Below are 20,446 nucleotides of genomic sequence, written 5' to 3' on the forward strand. Positions count from 1 at the left end.
TATCTGCCTTATATTTCCATGGTGGTTTATAATACAGTGTTTTCATACTTTTTTTACACACCTCCACACACACGATTTCTCTGTCTCATATCCATCCTGTTAGGTAAACAAAATACATATTAATAGATGCTTAGAAATGTCTAAAACGCAGCAGATCTATGATAGCATTTTTCAGCTTCTGATTCCAGACGCAGTTTTCTTCCCCTACTCATTTTTGTCCCCTTTTAGTTTTTTTCCTCTAAACACTAGATTTCTTTATTTTTTGTTATACTTTTTATAGCATAGCCAAAGATAGTACAAACTTTACCTTTTCGTTGTATAGCTTTACTTTTTGGCCTCTTGGTCTAGTTTAGTGATATGAGAAGTGCCTGTGGAAGTACTAGATGTATCTAGTCTTTTTGCAGTTGAGTGCTTATTCTTAAGTATATATGTCCTTATGCTTTGCATAACTAAAAGCCCAAACCACATGGAAAGGTAACTGGTTTTCGTTTTTCTTTAATTGATAGTAGTTGCTCAAAACATTTTTATACCTTATAAACACTAACATAGTTTCAATTCAAGCTTTAAAAAGTTATTACCATGTTCTTTCTATAGCTTACCTTTTTACACACACCCTCTTTCCTGAAATTTTCTTTTTTATGTTGACCTGTAGATGGTTTATAGTATTGTTAGTTTCAGGTGCACAGCAAAGCAATTCAGTACACACATACACACATACTCTTTTTCACATTCTTTTTCATTATAGGCTATTATTAGATATGGAATATAGTTCCCTGAGCTGTGCAGTGAGCCCTTGTTGTTTATGTACTTTATATATACACACACACACACATATATACACATACTCCCCATTTTTCTTTCTCCCCAACTTTTCCCTTTGGTAACCATAAACTTGTTTTCAGAATCTGTGAGTCTCTTTTTGTTTTGTAAATAAGTTCAATTGTATCATTTTTTAGATTTCACAAATAAGTGATATTATTTGTCAAGTAAGTGATATGTGATATTTGTCTTTCTCGGTCTGACTTCACCTAGTGTGGTAATCTCTAGCTCCGTCTATGTTGCTTCAAATGGCAGTACGTCATTTTTTATGGTTGAATAATAACTTTAATTTTTAAGGAACATCCGTAGTTCTCCATAGTGGCTGTAAGTTTCCTTTCCCACTAACAGTGTAGGAGGGTTCCCTTTTCGCCACACTCTCTGTAGCTTTTATTATTTGTAGAATCTTTTCTTTGTGTAGACTTTTTGATAATGGCCATTCTCACTGGTGTGAAGTGATACCTCATTGTAGGTTTGATTTCCATTTCTCTAATAATTAGAGATGTTGAGCATCTTTCCCTGATGCTGTTGACTATCTGGATGTTTTTGGAGAAATGTCTATGTAGATCTCCCCATTTTTTGATTGGGTTGTTTGTTTTTTTGTTATTGAGTTGTATGAGCTGTTTGTATATTTTGGAAATTAAGCCCTTGTCAGTCACGTTGGTCACCAGTATTTTCTGCCAGTCTATAGGTTGTCTTTTCATTTTGTTTATGGTTTCCTTTGCTGTGCAAAAGCTTATAACTTTGATTAGGTCTCATTTGTTTATTTTTGCTTTCGGACACTGACCTAGAAGACATCGCTACAATTTATGTCAGAATGTTTTACCTGTGTTCTCTTTTGGAAGTTTTATTGTGTCATATCTTATATTTAAGCCGGTTTGAGTTTATTTTGTGTGTGGTATGAGGGTGTGTTCTAACTTCATTGATTTACATGAGACCTAGTTTTCCCAACACCAGTTTGCTGAAGAGACTCTGTTCTCCATTGTATAGTCTTGCTCCCTTGTCAAAGATTCATTGACCATAGGTGTGTGCAGTTATTTCTGGGTTCTCTGTTCTGTTCCATTGATCCATGTGTCTGTTTTTATGCTAATGCCATGCTGTTCTGATCACTGTAGCTTTGTAGTAGTATCTGAAGCCTGGGAAAGTTATACTTCCTGGTTTGTTCTTTTTCCTCTGGATTGCTTTGGCAATTCTGAGTCTTCCGGAGTTCCATATAAATTTTAGGATTGGTTTGTTCTGGTTCTGTGGAAAAGGTCATGGATAATTTTAATAGCAGTCACATTTAATCTGTAGATTGCTTTGGGAAGTATGGCTATGTTAACAGTTCTGATTCTTACAAACCAAGAGTATGGACTAGCTCTCCATTTGCTCGACGCATCTTCAGTTTCTTTATCAGTGCGTTATAGTTCTCAGCACATAGGTCTTTCACCTCCTTGGTTAGGGTTATTTCAACTCTGTTTTTCATGGTTTTATGTTATTTTTGACAATTTTAAATGGGATTTTTTTCTTTTTAAAAAACTTTTACTCATTTATTTTTGGCTGTGCTAGGTCTTTGTTGCTGTGCGTGGGATTCCTCTGGTTGTGGCGAGCAGGGGGTACTCTGGTTGTGTGCATGGCTTGCTGTGGTGGCTTCTCTTGTTGCAGAGCAGAGGCTCTAGGGAGTGCAGGCTGCAGTAGCTGCTACTCATGGGCTCTCTGGTGCACGCTCAGTAGTTGTGGCGTATGGGCTTAGTTGCCCCATGGCATGGGGGATCCTTCTGGACCAGGGATCGAACCCATCACCTGCATTGGCAGGTGGCGTTCCCAACCACTGGACCACCCGGGAAGTCACTGGGAAGTCAAGGATTTTTTTTTTTTTTTTTTTGAGAAGTTTACTTTTGAGCTTTGCATAAGAAGAGATACTTCTATCCTATGCTGTGTTTGTAGCTCTCATTTTAGTATTAACATATCAGATTCTCAATGACTTGGAAAGGAAGGTCAAGACAAGTATTTGTGGTTTGGTGGGAGAAGGGCACAAATAGATCTGTGTGCCTTATTTAAGTTTTGGACTTGGTTTTTTACTTTCCTTTATTGTTTGAAGAATTTAGTAATATAGTATTAAAATCAGAAGATGGGAAAAAATGAAGAAATCTATTGAAGGGATGTCTCAGTAAAATATCCTTCAGTAGGACTTCCTTCAGTAACATTCCCAGTAGTTGGTTTTCCAGTCTCTGTTTAAATCCTTTCATGGATATTCCCTGTATTTTTCAAAGGATATATGTTTATTATATATATTTTTATTTCTATAGGCTATTTCTTCTCCAAATCTGTCTGTTCATTTTCATAGCATCCTAATTTGTTCATAATGAATGCTCTTCCTTTTATCTCATAATCATTTCCAACATTCTTATTTTCTAATCTAAAAATGATTGTTCTAATATCTGTAGTTTTGAAGTTAAAATTTCTTTTGTTCTGAAAGTATCCCAGTTAAGAACTATGTGAATGTAGTTTCTGTCTCTCTACTTTGTAATTGTCCACCTATCCTGATTTTTAAATATTAAGTATGTTTATTTGAAACATGTAATATCTTTCTCTTCAGCATTTATTTCTAACATGTTTTAAAAAATATTAACCCATATTAAAGAAAAATACATTAGATGTCACTTATCATACACAAAACATTTTATATTTAATTTGCAAAGGAGAAAAATAAGCTTCTAGAGGTTAAGTGGGTTATTTATTTGGAACCGATTTCAAAGTTAAATGAAAATCCATGGGCTCCTGCCTTCTATTTTTGATCATCAGGCCTCAAACTTGAATTGGACTAGTCTCAAATTTTCACATCTAATTTTAAAAAGTAGCTTTCACATCTTATGATGAGGAATCTGACTTAATGTATAATGTGATATAAAAAAATCTCAACTTATCCAATAATATAGGTTCATTTGAAATTTTTGAACAGAATTATCAATCAAGTTATATATACTGGATAGCTGGTTGTCAGGAAACCTTTACACAACCTCTGTATATACTTTAAAAATCAACAACAATAATGACCCACCCCATAATTTATTCTTGTATTGAAATTTCAATATATGATTTTATTCATTAAGCTTAGCTTGGTGGTTTACTCTTCTGTGCCGTTTTTGGAGTAGCTGAGGCGTTGACTAGCTGTAACACTAAAGCATTGCCTACTGAGGGATAACATTGAAAAAGAATCCCAGACTGAAAGTTTCTCAGTAGTTGAATTTTCTCCTCTGTCAAAACCAGAATTTATTGACTTTGAGGGCAAGGGTCAGCTATTTGATCGGCACAGAAAGTGACAGTGTAGGCAGATGTCTGGGTGGCCTTTTAACGCTCCCTATTATGCATTGCACAAGTATTTCCTAGCTGTCTGGGGCTTCATGCATAGAAAATCTTATAACAGCCTATTCAAGACTTCCCCAGAGCAGCACCAACAAGGGAGCCAATTGTGGTCAAAACTTTTCAGATGTGGACACCTGTTTCCTATGTTTTACATAAGCCATAAAGTAACCAACTATCACTAACTTTATTGGTAGGGACTCAGTTCAGACTGGCAACCTTGAAGTGAAGAGTTGCATTTTGAAAACTTAGTATTTCTCTTCCTGGTGGTAGTGAGCACTTTTAGCTCTTAGGGAAAGTTTTACTTTGACATCATCTGCAAACTGAATGTAAAAATTAATGTCAGTCTTATAACTTTGACTGTGTTTAAATTAACTGCTAGTATTTAAAGGTATACCCCATGGCAGTGAAGAATATTTGTCTTCACATTAAATCACCACACATTGCTGTTTATTTTTGTTCTGCTTATTTCTCTCTCACTTCTTACTGATTTTAGTATGTTTGCTTCAGCCCATCCCTCTTCTAATTTGGCTGAAATGATAAAGCACTCTAAAGATATTAGTTATTAGCAGGTGTCCTAAGTACTTTGTATATATGGGTTTTGGTGGGGAAAAAAATGTTTTTAGATTATTATTCCCATTTCTGAAGCAGAAAATGAAGGCAAGAGGAGGGGGGTGGGAAAAGCGTAAGACATTGGAGCCAGTGAAGGACAGAGTGGTCATGCAGTTTGACCACTGAATCTGTGAACTTTAACTGGCTATTACCATGCCAGTTGCACCTCCTGAATTTTTAGTAACTCTTCACCTCTATAGCTTTACTGTCATTGGTCACTGTCTTCTGAATTCAGTGACTCATTTCTCTTTTGCCCATTATCTTCTAATTGATTTCCTTCTGATTTCTTAACCTTCTCTAGTCCATCCTCCATGCATGACTTTACCACTAAAGTCATCTTTCTATCCTGAGCAAATAGGACATGGCACTTTGCAAATCCAAGTTCTTCCCTGGCTTTTTATCGCCTGTCCCTGGGTTCAGTCTGATCTCTGTAGTAATGGCCTGCATTATTGCTGTTCGTTCAGTCACTCAGCTGTGTCTGACCCTGTATCCCCATGGACTGCAGCACGCCAGGCTCCCTGTCCTTCACCATCTCTTGGAGCTTGCTCAAACTCACGTCCATGGAGATAGTGATGACATCCAGCTATCTCATCTTCTGTCATCCCCTTCTCCTCCTGCCTTCAATTTTTCCCAGCATCAGGGACATTTCCAGTGAGTCAGCTCTTTGCATCAGGTGGCCAAAGTATAGAAGCATTAGCTTCAGCATCAGTCCTTCCAATGAATGTTCAGGGTTGATTTCCTTTAGGATTGACTGCTTTGATCTCCTTGCAGTCCAAGGGACACTCAGGAGTCTTCTCCAACACCACACTTCAAAAGCATCAGTTCTTCAGCACTCAGCCTTCTTTATGGCCCAACTCTCACATCCATACATGACTACTGGAAAAACCAAAGCTTTGAGTTTATGGACCTTTGTCAGCAAAGTAATATCTCTGCTTTTTAACATGCTGTCTAGGTTGGTCATAGCTCTTCTTGCAAGGAGCAAGCATCTTTTAATTTCATGGCTGGAGTCACCATTCACAGTGATTTTGGAGCCCAAGAAAAAGAAAGTCTGCCACTGTTTCCATTTTTTCCTCATCTATATGCCGTGAAGTGATGGGTCTGTATACCATGATATTAGCGTTTTGAATGTTGAGTTTCAAGCCAGCTTTTTCACTCTCCTCTTTCACCTTCATCAAGGCTTTTTAGTTCCTCTTTGCTTTCTGCCATAAGGATGGTGTCATCTGCATATCTGAGGTTAATGATATTTCTCCTGGCAGTCTTGATTTCAGCTTGTGATTCATCCACCTGGGCATTTTGCATGATGTACTCTGAATATAAGTTAAATAAAGCAGGGTGACAGTATATAGCCTTGACTCACTCCTTTCCCAATTTTGAACCAGTCTGTTGTTCCATGTTTGTTTCTTAGAGTATGGCCTGTAAGGTCCTCCTTAATCTCAGTTCCGCCTTCCTGCCTGATAACTAATTCCTTTTGCAATCTTATTCCAACTTCAGGTTGTGAGTTACTGAACTACTTGCCCAATGTGTCATGGTATCTTACAGATCTATGCCTTTGTGTCTACTGTTCTCCTGAAGTGCTCTATCAATTTCCCAGCCCTAATCCACCTCAAAAACTCTTAACCACCCTTTAAAACTTGTTTTAATTTTCTCCTGAGATGCTTGTTCAGATACCTGATTAAGTAATTCTTCATCTTGATTTCCATCTTCCTTTCCCCATGGCAGTATCCCTTATCTCATTTTGTTGTAGTTAAGAGCTTCTCTCAGTCTAGACTGTTAACTTCTTGAAGATAAGCTATGAAGATGGTAGATTAGCACAGTGCCTGAAACTTATAAAGTTAGTACTTAGTATTTGTTGAATGAATTGTATCATGAATGAACCAATGATATGCTTTTGACCTTGAAAGGTGAAATTCATTAAATTCAATATGAGTTGAGAATAAATTGGGCTTGGTGTGAGGGACTCATGTTCTTTCTCGAGTCATATATACATTATAGAGTATGTTTAATTCCCCAAATAGATACAAATTGTACTATAAATAGTTTAATAAAGAGCTTTAGTTTTAGGGCATAAGTTTGTGGTGCTGATTTTGACTGAATTGCGATCACTGTCTGGTTGCTCAGTCATGTCCAACTCTTTGCGACCCCTTGGACTGTAACACACCAGGCTTCCCTGTCCATCACCAGCTCCTGGAACTTGCTTAAACTCATGTCCATCCAGTCAATGATGCCATCCAACCATCTTATTCTCTGTTGTCCCCTTCTGCCTTCAGTCTTTGCCAGTATCAGGGTCTTTTCTAAGGAGTCAGTTCTTCCCATCAGATGGCCACAGTATTGGAGCTTTGGCTGCAGCATCAGTCCTTCCAGTGAATATTCAGGGTTGATTTCCCTTAGGATGGACTGGTTTGATCTCACTGCAGTCCAAGGGACTCTCAAGAGTTTTCTCCAATACCACAGATCAAAAGCATCAGTCTATCAATTCAGCTTTCTTTATGGTCTAAACCTCATACATGACTACTGGAAAAACCATAGCTTTGACTAGATTGGAATTTTGTTGGCAAAGTAGTGTCTTTGCTGATTAATATGCTATCTGGGTTTGTCATAGCTTTTCTTCCAAGGAGCAAGCATCTTTTAATTTCATGGCTGGAGTCACCATTTGCAGTGATTTTGGAGCCCAAGAAAATAAAGTCTGTCACTGTTTCTGCTGTTTTCCCTTCTATTTGCCTTGAAGTGATGGGATTGGATGCCATGATCTTAGTTTTCTGAATGTTGAGTTTTAAGTCAAATTTTTCACTCTCCTCTTTAACTTTCATCAAGAGGCTCTTTATTGCTCTTCGCTTTCTGCCATAATGGTGGTGTCATTTGCATATCTGAAGTTACTGATATTTCTCCTGGCAGTCTTGATTACAGCTTGTGCTTCATCCAGCCCAGCATTTTGCATGATATACTCTGCATATAAGTTAAATAAGCAGGATGACAATATACACCCTTGAGATACTCCTTTCCCAATTTGGAACCAGTCCATTGTTCCACGTCCAGTTCTAACTGTTGCTTCTTAACCTGCATACAGATTTCTCAGGAGGCAGGTAAGGTGGTCTGGTATTCCTATCTCTTTAAGAATTTTCCACAGTTTGTTGTGATCCACACAAGCGAAGGCTTTAGCATAATCACTGAAACAGAAATAGATGTTTTTCTCGAATTCTCTTGCTTTTTCCATGATCCAGTGGATGTTGGCAATTTGATCTCTGGTTCCTCTGCCTTTTCTAAAACCAGCTTGAACATCTGGAAGTTCATGGTTCATGTACTGTTGAAACCTGGCTTGGAGAATTTTGAGCATTATTTGCTAACGTGTGAGATGAGTGCAATTGTGTGGTAGTTTGAACATTCTTTGGCATTGCCTGTCTTTGAGATTGGAATGAAAAGTGACCTTTTCCAGTCCTGTGGCCACTGCTGAGTTTTCCAAGTTTGCTGGCATATTGAGTGCAGCACTTTCATAGCATCATCTTTTAGGATCTGAAATACCTTAACCGGAATTCTATCACCTGTACTAGTTGTGTTCGTAGTGATGGTTCCTAAGGCCCAGTTGGCTTCACATTCCAGGATGTCTGGCTCTAGGTGAGTGATTAAAACCATGGTGATTATCTGAGTCATGAAGATCTTTTTTGTATAGTTCTTCTGTGTATTCTTTCCACCTCTTAATATTTTCTGCTTCTGTTAGGTCCATACCATTTCTGTCCTGTATTGTGCCCATCTTTGCATGAAATGTTCCTTTGGTATCTCTAATTTTCTTGAAGAGATCTCTAGTCTTTCCCATTCTGTTGTTTTCCTCTATTTTTTTGCATTGATTGCTGAGGCAGGCTTTCTTCTCTCTCTGCTGTTCTTTGGAAGCCTGCATTCATATGGGTATATCTTTCCTTTTCTCCTTTGCCTTTAGCTTCTCTTCTTTTCATAGCTATGTATAAGGCCTCTTCAGACACCCATTTGCCTTTCGGCATTTTTTTTTCTTAGGGATGGTTTTGCTCACTGCCTCCTGTACAGTGTCAGGAACCTCCATCCATAGTTCTTCAAGCATTCTATCAGATCTAATCCCTTGAATCTATTTGTCACTTCTACTGTATAATTGTAAAGGATTTGATTTAAGTCATACCTGAATGGTCTAGTGGTTTTCCCTACTTTCTTCAATTTAAGTCTGAATTTTGCAATAAGGAGTTCATAATCTGAGCCACAGTCAGTTCCTAGTCTTGTTTTTGCTGGCTGTATAGAGCTCTCCATCTTCATCTGCAAAGACTATAATCAGTCTGATCTCAGGATTGGTCGTCGGTGATGTCCATGTGCAGCGTCGTCTCTTGTGGTGCTGGAAGAGGATGTCTGCTATGGCCAGTGTGTTCTGTTTGCATGGCTCTGGTAGCCTTTGCCCTGCTTCATTCTGTACTCCAAGGCCACATTTGCCTCTTACTCCAGGTATCTCTTGACTTTCTGCTTTTGCATTCCAGTCCCCTGTGATGAAAAGGACATCTTTTTGGAGTGTTAGTTCTAGAAGGTCTTGTAGGTCATCATGGAACCATTCCACTTGAGCTGCTTCAGCCTTGGTGGTTGGGCATAAACTTGGATTACTGTGATACTGAATGGTTTGCCTTGGAAACAGAGAGATCATTCTGTCGTTCTTGAGATTGCTCCCAAAAACTGCGTTTTGGACTCTTTTGTTTACTATCACGGCCAATCCATTTCCTTCTAAGGATCTTGCCCACAGTAGTAGTAGATAAAACTGTCATCTGAATTAAATTCAGCCATTCTGGTCCATTTCTAAAATGTTGATGTTCACCCTTGCCATCTCCTGTTTGACCACTTCTAATTTACCTTGATTCATGGATCTAACATTCCAGGTTCCTATGCAGTATGGTTCTGTACAGCATTGGACTTTACTTCCATCACCAGTCACATCCACAACTGGGTATTGTTTTTGCTTTGGCTCCATCTCTTCATTCTTTTTGGAGTTGTTTCTCCATTCACCTACTGGGCTAGGAGTTCATCTTTCAATGTCATATCTTTTCCATACTGTTCATGGAGTTCTCAAGGCAAGAATACTGAAGTGGTTTGCCATTCCCTTCTCCAGTGGACCAAATTTTGCTAGAACTTTCCACCATGACCCATCTGTCTTGGGTGGTCCCACACGGCATGGCTCATAGTTTCATTGAGTTAGACAAGGCTGTGATCCATGTGATCAGTTCAGTTAGTTTTCTGTGATTGTATTTCCTGTCTAAGTACTGAACAGTTGACACTACTGTGTAAGTCGCTGTTTAATGAGCCAAGTAATGCTGTTGCTACTTGGCTGCTATGACAGAGCGCTTGCGAGGACTGGGACCGTGCAGTGGCTGTGCTGGGGTGACTGTGTCAGCTTTAATGGCGAGAGAGCATCAGGGGAGGGCCTCTCAGGGAGCGTGAGGTGATGAAGTGCTCCATAGGAGATACTGTGGTCACATTCTGAATACTAATGATATGGAAATCCACCTAGAGTTGTGCTGTGCATACGGTAGCCACTCAGCACAGGTATCTGTGGAGCACATGAAGTGACTAGCTTGAATTGAGATGTGATGGAAACTTAAACAGTGGATTTCAGAGACTCAGTCTCCCGCGCCCACAAAGTACAGTAGCTCAGTAACAAATTTTTTACACTGATTATGTATTACAGTGATAATATTTTGGATATGTTGGGTAAAATAAAACATACTGTTAAAGAGATGAAGTTAACTTTTTTTTTTGGCTCTGCCTTTGTGGCAAGTGAAATCTTAGTTCCCTGACGGGGGATCAAACCTACGCCCCCTGCTTTGGAAGCAAGAATTCTTAACCACTGGACCACCAGGAAAGTCCCTAACCTGGTTTTTAAATTGTGGTAATTTTATTTGCCAGTTGATACTGTGCTTGAAAAGGAAGAGTTGATGAGATTAAGAGACAGTCCCCCCACCCCGCTCTAAAAAAAGCAGCAGCTCCCCCACCACCATGCTTATATTAATAGCTCTTTGTAAGAAGATACTTGATTTTAAAAGCATAAAGTATCAAATATGTATGAGGATTATTATATATTAATGTATAATATGGGACTGTTGGGTAGTTCCACTTCACCTCCTGAACTTACTTCACACTGTCTTTGTAGCGTGCTTTACTTATTCCCCTCTTTCCAGAATTGAATATGATGCATATCGTACTGATTTGGAAGAACTGAATCTTGGACCACGTGATGCAAACACTCTGCCAAAGATTGAGCAATCACAGCATCTGTTCCAAGTACATAAGGAAAAGTACGATAAAATGCGCAATGATGTTTCTATCAAGTTAAAATTTCTAGAAGAAAATAAGGTAAGTGTATTCTCTACCTTCTGAGATTTTTTTGTCTCTGTTAACTCCGTCATTATAGAGTCGACCCTTGAACCACCTGGGGACCGGGGCACTGACCCTCCAGTGCAGTTGAAAGTCTGCGTGTACCGCACGCTTGGCTCCCTGAATCCAGGGTTCCCCTGCGTCTGCAGCTCCGCATTTGCAGACTCAGCCCGCCATGGGTCAGGCAGTGCTGTAGGATTTACTGTTGAAGACACCTCACATGTATGTGGACCTACACAGTTCAAACCCATATTGTTTAAGGGTCAACTTTGGAGTTGTTGGAAATGAAATTCCATTTATAAACAGTGTTTTCATGTCTATAAGTACAAAAGTATATTTACCTTCACCTTTCTGTCATTAAAGTCATCATCAGCTGTGCTCTTCCAGTCTTTCACATGTAACAATTGGCAAGAAATACTTGATGTTGATCTTCAGACTAGTGTTGTTATCAAGTGCTTTAAAAAGTTACATAGTGGTATATTCTGTTCTGACTGTTTTGAAAACTTTTTATTAATGGTAGGTACAGATTTCAGGAAGGGAACAGCATTCTTCTCAGTACCTAATGAATAAGGAATAACTGAAAGTTTCTGATTAGGGCTGCAGTTAGCATAACCTAAAAGAAACAAGCCAATAAATCAATTTTCCAGCTCATTTTCATGTAACATAAACACATCCAAAACCTAGAGCAGTGAGAGGTGATATGGAGCTACTGTAGCTTTCGTTGGAGGTAGAGTCATGTGATAACAGGCTAGGGGCGCCGGTGTTCAATGTCACATGCATACTGGGATCCGGGAGAAGGGCTGCAGCTCTCCTCCCAGGTGGGAGCTCCACGCAGAAGGGGTGCGGCATCCTGTGGAGACAGGGTCTCAGACTGCACATTGGTGGTCCCTTTCCTGTCCTTTTCACATCCTCTGAGGTCATAATAGAGCCTCAGCTCTGCTTTCTCCCAGGTACCTTAGTATTTTTCAGTTCTGTCTCTTGCTATCTTCTCGTCTTCTTTAGTATTTCCTCAGAAACTCTTCTGGCTGCTATAAAAGCTCATAGATTTCCTTGAGACCAGGACTGGTCTTACGTTTTTTTTTCCTTTTACCCATGGTGCATGAAAAGTGCCGATTTTCCATTACACTGAAACCATTATATTGTCCGTAAAGGAAATCTCAGCAGAGTCATCAGACAGGTTGCTCAGCACTACTCAGACAAGAGCACAGTGAGCCTTTTAGTTTCATTAGCTGAGCACATGCTGTGGCACTCATTTTGGTCATTTGGTTTAATATTTTGAAGGATAAGAATATGTCAGCACTTAGATATAGACATATATTTTAGAATCAGCACTGCACAGCACAGTGCTGCATAACGTGTGCTAGCGTTTTATGGGTTCCACCTGAAGCTGATTTGAATGGAAAAAAGGAATTCATCTAGTTTGAGGGTCCAGGACCTCTGCTAGAAGAGGGAATGGTTAAAATGGTAATTGTGTTCTCTTGGAACCTAATGGTATTTGTTGTGTGCTAGTCTCTGAATAGTGAGATTATAGATATTTTTCTGTATTTTAAACATTTTCTATGAAAGGTTATGTTGCCTTTATAAAAAGGGAGATAAGCTTATTTTGAAATAATTAATGTCCCTAAACCACCCATGCGTATATGGTTCTTGCCAGCAAACTATACAAGGGTAAATAATGGCTGTGTAACTATAACTCTCTTACTGTATAGCTCTTTTTGAAACCTGGCAGTAGATCTCCAGATTTAGACATGAACCAGGGAAGGCACTTACTTGTTATTTACTAGGCATTTCACATTTATTCTCTCACTCATTCATCAAAACAGTCTTCAGACTCAGGAGACACACTGAACAGTGAGGAAAGTTGGGAATAATAGAAAACTGTGACTTAAAAACACTCTTCAGGTGCCCTTGTAAAAAGCCTGGACTAGGGTAACTCCATTAGCAGAGAGAGGAAAGAGCAGTGGTTTCGAGGCTGCAGGAGAGGAATTGGGAAATTGACAGAGGAAGATAGTTTGGCCTGAAGGTTATGAGGGATGAAGGTGGGGAACTTGTTCTACTTAACTCAGTGTTTAGTTTGAAATGACGACAAAATACTCACATGGAAACAATTGGTAGGAAGTTTATGGTGTGGGTTTGCAATTTGGATGAACAGGGTCAGAGTTCCAGAGATTAAAGTTTAGAAGTCATTACTGTGACAATAGTATTGTCATTGTCTCACCTTCTCGTCTTTAGACCTTTCTTCAGTCAGTTCAGTCGCTCAGTCGTGTCCGACCTTCTGCCACCCCATGAATCGCAGCACGCCAGGCCTCCCTGTCCATCACCAACTCCCAGAGTTCACTCAGACTCACGCCCATCGAGTCCGTGATGCCACCCAGCCATCTCATCCTGGGTTGTCCCCTTCTCCTCCTGCCCCCAATCCCTCTCAGCATCAGAGTCTTTTCCAATGAGTCAACTCTTCGCATGAGGTGGCCAAAGTACTGGAGTTTCAGCTTCAGCATCATACCCTCCAAAGAAATCCCAGGGCTGATCTCCTTCAGAATGGACTGGTTGGATCTCCTTGCAGTCCAAGGGACTCTCAAGAGTCTTCTCCAACACCACAGTTCAAAAGCATTCTTCGGCACTCAGCCTTCTTCACAGCCCAACTCTCACATCCATACATGACCAAAGGAAAAACCATAGCCTTGACTAGATAGACTTAGTTGGCAAAGTAAAGTCTCTGCTTTTGAATATTCTATCTAGGTTGGTCATAACTTTTCTTCCAAGGAGTAAGCGTCTTTTAATTTCATGGCTGCACTCACTATCTGCAGTGATTTTGGAGCCCAAAAAGGCAAAGTCTGCCACTGTTTCTACTGTTTCCCCATCTATTTCCCATGAAGTGATGGGACCAGATGCTATGATCTTCATTTTCTGAATGTTGAGCTTCAAGCCTATTTTTTTCACTCTCCTCTTTCACTTTCATCACGAGGCTTTTGAGTTCCTCTTTACTTTCTGCCATTAAGGGTGGTGTCATCTGCATATCTGAGGTTATTGATATTTCTCCCTGCAATCTTGACTCCAGCTTGTGCTTCTTCCAGTCCAGCGTTTCTCAGGATCTACTCTGCATAGAAGTTAAATAAGCAGGGTGACAATATACAGCCTTGACGTAATCCTTTTCCTGTTTGGAACCAGTCTGTTGTTCCATGTCCAGTTCTAACTGTTGCTTCCTCACCTGCATATAGGTTTCTCAAGAGGCAGGTCAGGTGGTCTGGTATTCCCATCTCTTTCTTACTATAAACTAAAAAAAAAAGTTGCATTTATTCTCAAGGATTTTATTTATATTCATAGAGAGCCTAGAAATACTCTGTTTGGGGTTTTCCACAGTTGTCATCAAGCTTCAGTTTCAACTCAGTCAGCTTTGTCTAAAATAAAATCTGTAAAGAAACTCTTAACATTTTTATCTTTTGTGTTTAATTCTTTAAAACTATAAATAGATAATGTTCCTTTTCTCAGTTATTTCAAGCAGTAGACAGCTGTGATTTGGCTGAAGACTTCAACTCATAAGAAGAGTGTTTTGTGTTCTCGCTTTTGCTGGAGCAGCTTCTGGGTAAAGCAGGCCTCAGAGCTGCCACCAGCCCTGCTTGCTCTCAGCAGTCTGCAGTGCCTCACGTCTGGGGTTCCTCTGTTGTGAACTGCAGCTGAGTTTGTTCCTTAGTATTTCTTTTCTATGCAGTTGTCACGTAATCTGATCAGTGCTTGAATGTGAACAAAACATGAGCTTTCTATTTTTTAAATATCATATGTTGAATTTTTTTAACATAAGTCACCTTAAACATTGGTGAGTGCTAATTTGTAACTTGATGAAGTCCTAAAGGCTATTGTTTTTTTCTAAAGCTGTTTGTGCACCTCCTTTTGCCGGGACATTGCGGGGACAGGGAGGGCCTTTTGGTTATCCTGGCATTTGGAGTATCCTCCCATAGCAACACTCCTCTTATAAAATGTGAGGCCAGATAATCAAACAGCTAGAATATTGCAAAATTGAAAGCAAATAGTCACTGAGTATAGGACTAAAGAGCGGCCTGTGACTCTTGTAATATTTAGTGGCCAAACATTGTGAGAATATTTTTGTTTATTTTGTTTTCAGAACTTAAGGAAAAAAATTGAGAGTGATTGGGAGGTAGATTCTTTGCTATTAGAAAATTGAGGTGTTTCTATGTGCTTAGTCTAGCCTTTTTTCTCTCTGGCAAAACAAAAGGAATAGGTGTGTATTAAAAATACCTGTGTGTCCTTACCTGGGTATGTATGTGCATGCATTAATGCTGAGAGCTGCGTGCATATGTCCATGCTCGTCATTTACCCTTAATGGGAAAACTTGGATTCTTCTACTGTTTACAGTCTATACTCTGTCCACCCCCTTACCCCATCTGCCCCCCCCCCCCATATATTGTGTTTACCTTTAACCTAAACAAACCTCTGAATTCTCTTTCCTATTTACTAAACAAGATTGAGTTGCATAACAATAAGAGCACAGCTAATTAGGCTCGTATAGTGTTTCTGTTTTCATCAATATTTCTTTTTTCCTAGACTTTTAAATAATGTAACTTGAGCTATTTTCTGACTTAAGGCAGTTTACCTTTTACTGTTCCTCTCAAGGTTCAAAACAAAACATAGACTAAAAAATACAGTCAAGGTAAAGAAAATAGTCATTTCTGGCGCTTTGTAGACTTTGTTGGAATAGGTGCCATGCCTTCTTTTCAGCCTCATGATGCCTAGCAATGGTGTTAAATGTATAGTAGTCATTTAGCAAACACATGTTTGCATTTCTTCCCAAAATTTGAGGCATGCTGCGGGGAAGGGAGGAGATGGAGGTGAGTAAGAATCAGCTAGGACAGAGTAGATGCTTACCTCGCTGTTGGATTTAGTGAGGCATAGCGTGCTCTCTCAGAAATGCTTCTGTTGTCTGCAATATGTACTGCTTTCATGGAAAGAAAGCAAAAAATTAGAGGAAAATAAACACATCAATGTGAGAAGCCCATGTTTACTTTCTTTCAAAGCTTTTTATGGCTTAGAACCATGTAGAATGTGAAAAAAGTAATTTAAGATGATTAACATTTCCCTTAAGATAACTGTAATTTAAGAGTACAAGTAAATATCTTTTCAGGTGTATTAATATATTGTGGGGAGGACCCTGAATGTATCAGAGATTCAACAATAGTTTAGGGTATAAGTAAAGACTAAGAATCTCATTAATTTTGTTATATTCTTACTTTAAGAAGGATGGAATATACTCTTACTTTAAGGTAATGTCAGTTAATTAGCTATAACCATTAATTGCACAGTTTTTTCTGTTGTTACAGGGAGTTGGGGGTTGGAAGGCTGGGAGAAAAAAGATGAGCCAGACTTGGGATCTATCCTAGGCACATGTTTGATTAATATACTTAATTTTTTAAAATTTTCTTAAAAATTATAGTCATTCTTAAGATTAGGTTGATAAAAAGAACTTTACTCACATCATGTTTCATATAGAATTATAATACAGTGATAATCCTGTATGTTAGGATTTCTTTCCTGAGATATTACAGTTTTACTTCGTATGTGTGTTATTATGACTTTAACTTATCAGAGACAAGTCCAATAAACAAAAGAGGTGAGACAGAGAAAGAGGGGAATACATAGAAAATAAAAACAAGACACATTGTAAATCGACTTTACTTCAATTTTAAAAAAACACAAAACAAAGTAAACACAGGTAATGTGAGACAGCTATGTATGTAGTTTTGGTGACCCAGTGACTGTATACAGATATGTTCTGTTATAGGAAATACTCAAAGCCTACTACATTTTTATAAAAATGCGCTGTAAATGCTGGGAAAGGCTAGGAGAGCAAACATATTCTTCTCTTTGAGAGGATATGAGCCTCTGAGTTTAAAAAATGGATATCTGTTGCCAAATTTTAAGAAGCATGTTAATCGTTACTTAATATGTACAAGCAGATACATTCTTGAAATCTTTTCCCCCATTCTCCAAAGAACTCTCATTTTTTACTCTTGACATTTTCAAAAGATTCGTGTCAGTGATTTACTGTCGTCTTTGTTTCTGTAACTGTAAGTATAAACAGTATTCTTGGTATTTGCTCCTAAATCATGTGAAGTTATTATATTCTGTAGGTAAAAGAGCCTGGTCCTAGGTAAAGCATAAGCCTTTATGGATTGAAAGGTGGCAGTATAGTAAGCAGCCGCAACACCGCCAAGTATGGTTACCTCCATTTGGACCCTGTGAAACAGCCCCTTACTCCTGCAGCTTTATTTCCAAACGCGATTCCTGAGTGGATTCAGTCATGTAATTTCATGTTGTTACTGTTTCTTATTTATTTAGCAGACATTTATCGTGTATTATATACTGTGTACCAGGAGGTGTTCTGGACATTGTTCTGGACCCAGTGAGCAAAAGTGAAAAAAGTTCTACCCTCCGAGTTTATAGCCTAGTAAAAGAGACAGGGAAGCCTGGCATGCTGCAGTTCACGGGGCCCCAGAGTCAGACACAACTTAGCAACTGAGTAGCAGCGAAAGAAGCAGCACGGATCGGATCGCACCGGAATTCATGCATGTGTGTGTATATGAGCTGTGGCTGTGACCAGTGAGTGGGCAGGCTGCTCTTAGAATGTGATGTGGATCACTCATTATCGGAGAAATGCAAATCAGAACCACAATGAGGTACCACTTCACACCAGTCAGAATGGCTGCGATCCAAAAGTCTGCAAGCAATAAATGCTGGAGAGGGTGTGGAGAAAAGGGAACCCTCCTACACTGTTGGTGGGAATGCAAACTAGTACAGCCACTATGGAGAACAGTGTGGAGATTCCTGAAAAAATTGCAAATAGAACTGCCATATGACCCAGCAATCCCACTGCTGGGCATACACACCGAGGAAACCAGAATTGAAAGAGACACATGTACCCCAATGTTCATCGCAGCACTGTTTATAATAGCCAGGACATGGAAACAACCTAGATGTCCATCAGCAGATGAATGGATAAGAAAGCTGTGGTACATATACACAATGGAGTATTACTCAGCCGTTAAAAAGAATTCATTTGAATCAGTTCTGATGAGGTGGATGAAACTGGAGCCGATTATACAGAGTGAAGTAAGCCAGAAAGAAAAACACCAATACAGTATACTAACACATATATATGGAATTTAGGAAGATGGCAATGACGACCCTGTTACGCAAGACAGGAAAAAAGACACAGATGTGTATAACGGACTTTTGGACTCAGAGGGAGAGGGAGAGGGTGGGATGATTTGGGAGAATGGCATTCTAACATGTATACTATCATGTAAGAAGTGAATCGCCAGTCTATGTCTGATGCAGGATATAGCATGCTTGGGGCTGGTGCATGGGGATGACCCAGAGACATGTTATGGGGAGGGAAGTGGGAGGGGGGTTCATGTTTGGGAACACATGTAAGAATTAAAGATTTTAAAATTTAAAAAATAAAAAACTGAAAAAAAATATTATAGTATAGGTATAATATAGATGTGTGTGTATACAAAAGATTTTCTATGATGCTTGATAAATGCTTAATAAAGAACAACAGCAATAGCACAATAACAAAAAAAAAAAAAAAAAAGGAATGTGATGTTGAAAGTTCACCAGGTAAAGTGAGAAGCAAAGAGTATTCCAGGTAATTGGAACAGTCTGTGGGAGGTAAACAGGGGCCAAACCATGCCGGCCTTATAGGCCGCGTTAGGGAAGAACTTATTTGAGTGTTGGTGGGAATCCATTGCAGGAATTCTTGGCAAATGACAAGTCTTAAAATGGTTCAGAGGCTGTAGTAGAACATAAGAGTGAACACAGGAGTTTAAACAGGATGACGGCAGCGAGGATTGGGGTAGTGTTAGTGGAAGTGGAGTGAGCTGAAGATTTCAAGAGATACTTTATATGGTAGCACAGAAATACATGTGAAATATGAAGAATAGATTGATATATAATTGGCACCTTTGACTTTTTTAATTCCTTTATTCAGCAAATATTCAATACTTGTTTCAGTCACTGAGTTAAATAGTAGAAATATAATGGCCTTGCTGTCATAGAGTCAAGTAAGAGAAATAGACATTAACCAGCTAATTATAAAAAAAATACAAGCTGTGATTGGTGCTGTGAAGGGAAAATAGAGGGGTCTTATGATCTGATAGATAGAGTGCCTGATGAACTATGGAATGAGGTTCATGACATTATACAGGAGACAGGGATCAAGATCATCCCCATGGAAAAGAAATGCAAAAAGGCAAAATGGCTGTCTGGGGAGGCCTTACAAATAGCTGTGAAAAGAAGAGAAGTGAAAAGCAAAGGAGAAAAGGAAACATATAAGCATCTGAATGCAGAATTCCAAAGAATAGCAAGAAGAGATGAGAAAGTCTTCTTCAGCGATCAATGCAAAGAAATAAAGGAAAAGAACAGAATGGGAAAGACTAGAGATCTCTTCAAGAAAATTAGAGATACCAAGGGAACATTTCATGCAAAGATGGGCTCGATAAAGGACAGAAATGGTATGGACCTAACAGAAGCAGAAGATATTAAGAAGAGGTGGCAAGAATACACAGAAGAACTGTACAAAAAAGATCTTCATGACCCGGATAATCACGATGGTGTGATCACTCACCTAGAGCCAGACATCCTGGAATGTGAAGTCAAGTGGGCCTTAGAAAGCATCAGTATGAACAAAGCTAGTGGAGGTGATGGCATTCCAGTTGAGCTCTTTCAGATCCTGAAAGATGATGCTGTGAAAGTGCTGCACTCAATATGCCAGCAAATTTGGAAAACTCAGCAGTGGCCACAGGACTGGAAAAGGTCAGTTTTCATTCCAATCCCAAAGAAAGGCAATGCCAAAGAATGCTCAAACTACCGCACAATGGCACTCATCTCACATGCTAGTAAAGTAATGCTCAAAATGCTCCAAGCCAGGCTTCAGCAATACGTGAACCGTGAACTTCCTGATGTTCAAGCTGGTTTTAGAAAAGGCAGAGGAACCAGAGATCAAATTGCCAACATCCGCTGGATCATGGAAAAAGCAAGAGAGTTCCAGAAAAACATCTATTTCTGCTTTATTGACTATACCAAAGCCTTTGACTGTGTGGATCACAATAAACTGTGGAAAATTCTGAGAGAGATGGGAATACCAGACCATCTGACCTACCTCTTGAGAAATCTGTATGCAGGTTAGGAAGCAACAGTTAGAACTGGACATGGAACAACAGACTGGTTCCAAATAGGAAAAGGAGTACATCAAGGCTGTATATTGTCACCCTGCTTATTTAACTTATATGCA

The 20,446-nt window shown here is 39.2% G+C and overlaps 1 protein-coding gene across 12 annotated transcripts in view; it reads left to right on the forward strand.

The window, feature by feature from the left end:
- ARFIP1 (ADP ribosylation factor interacting protein 1) overlaps positions 1–20,446 on the forward strand; it is a 141,242-nt gene that overhangs the window by 96,218 nt on the left and 24,578 nt on the right. For all 12 annotated transcript variants that reach the window (XM_005691170.3, XM_018061607.1, XM_018061608.1 and 9 more), the window contains one exon: positions 10,944–11,118. In XM_005691170.3, the coding sequence (XP_005691227.1) occupies positions 10,944–11,118 (175 nt within the window). The remainder of the gene's footprint in view (positions 1–10,943; positions 11,119–20,446) is intronic.

Source organism: Capra hircus, chromosome 17, assembly GCF_001704415.2.
Source record: "Capra hircus breed San Clemente chromosome 17, ASM170441v1, whole genome shotgun sequence".
In the NCBI taxonomy this organism is placed as follows: Eukaryota; Metazoa; Chordata; class Mammalia; order Artiodactyla; family Bovidae; genus Capra; species Capra hircus.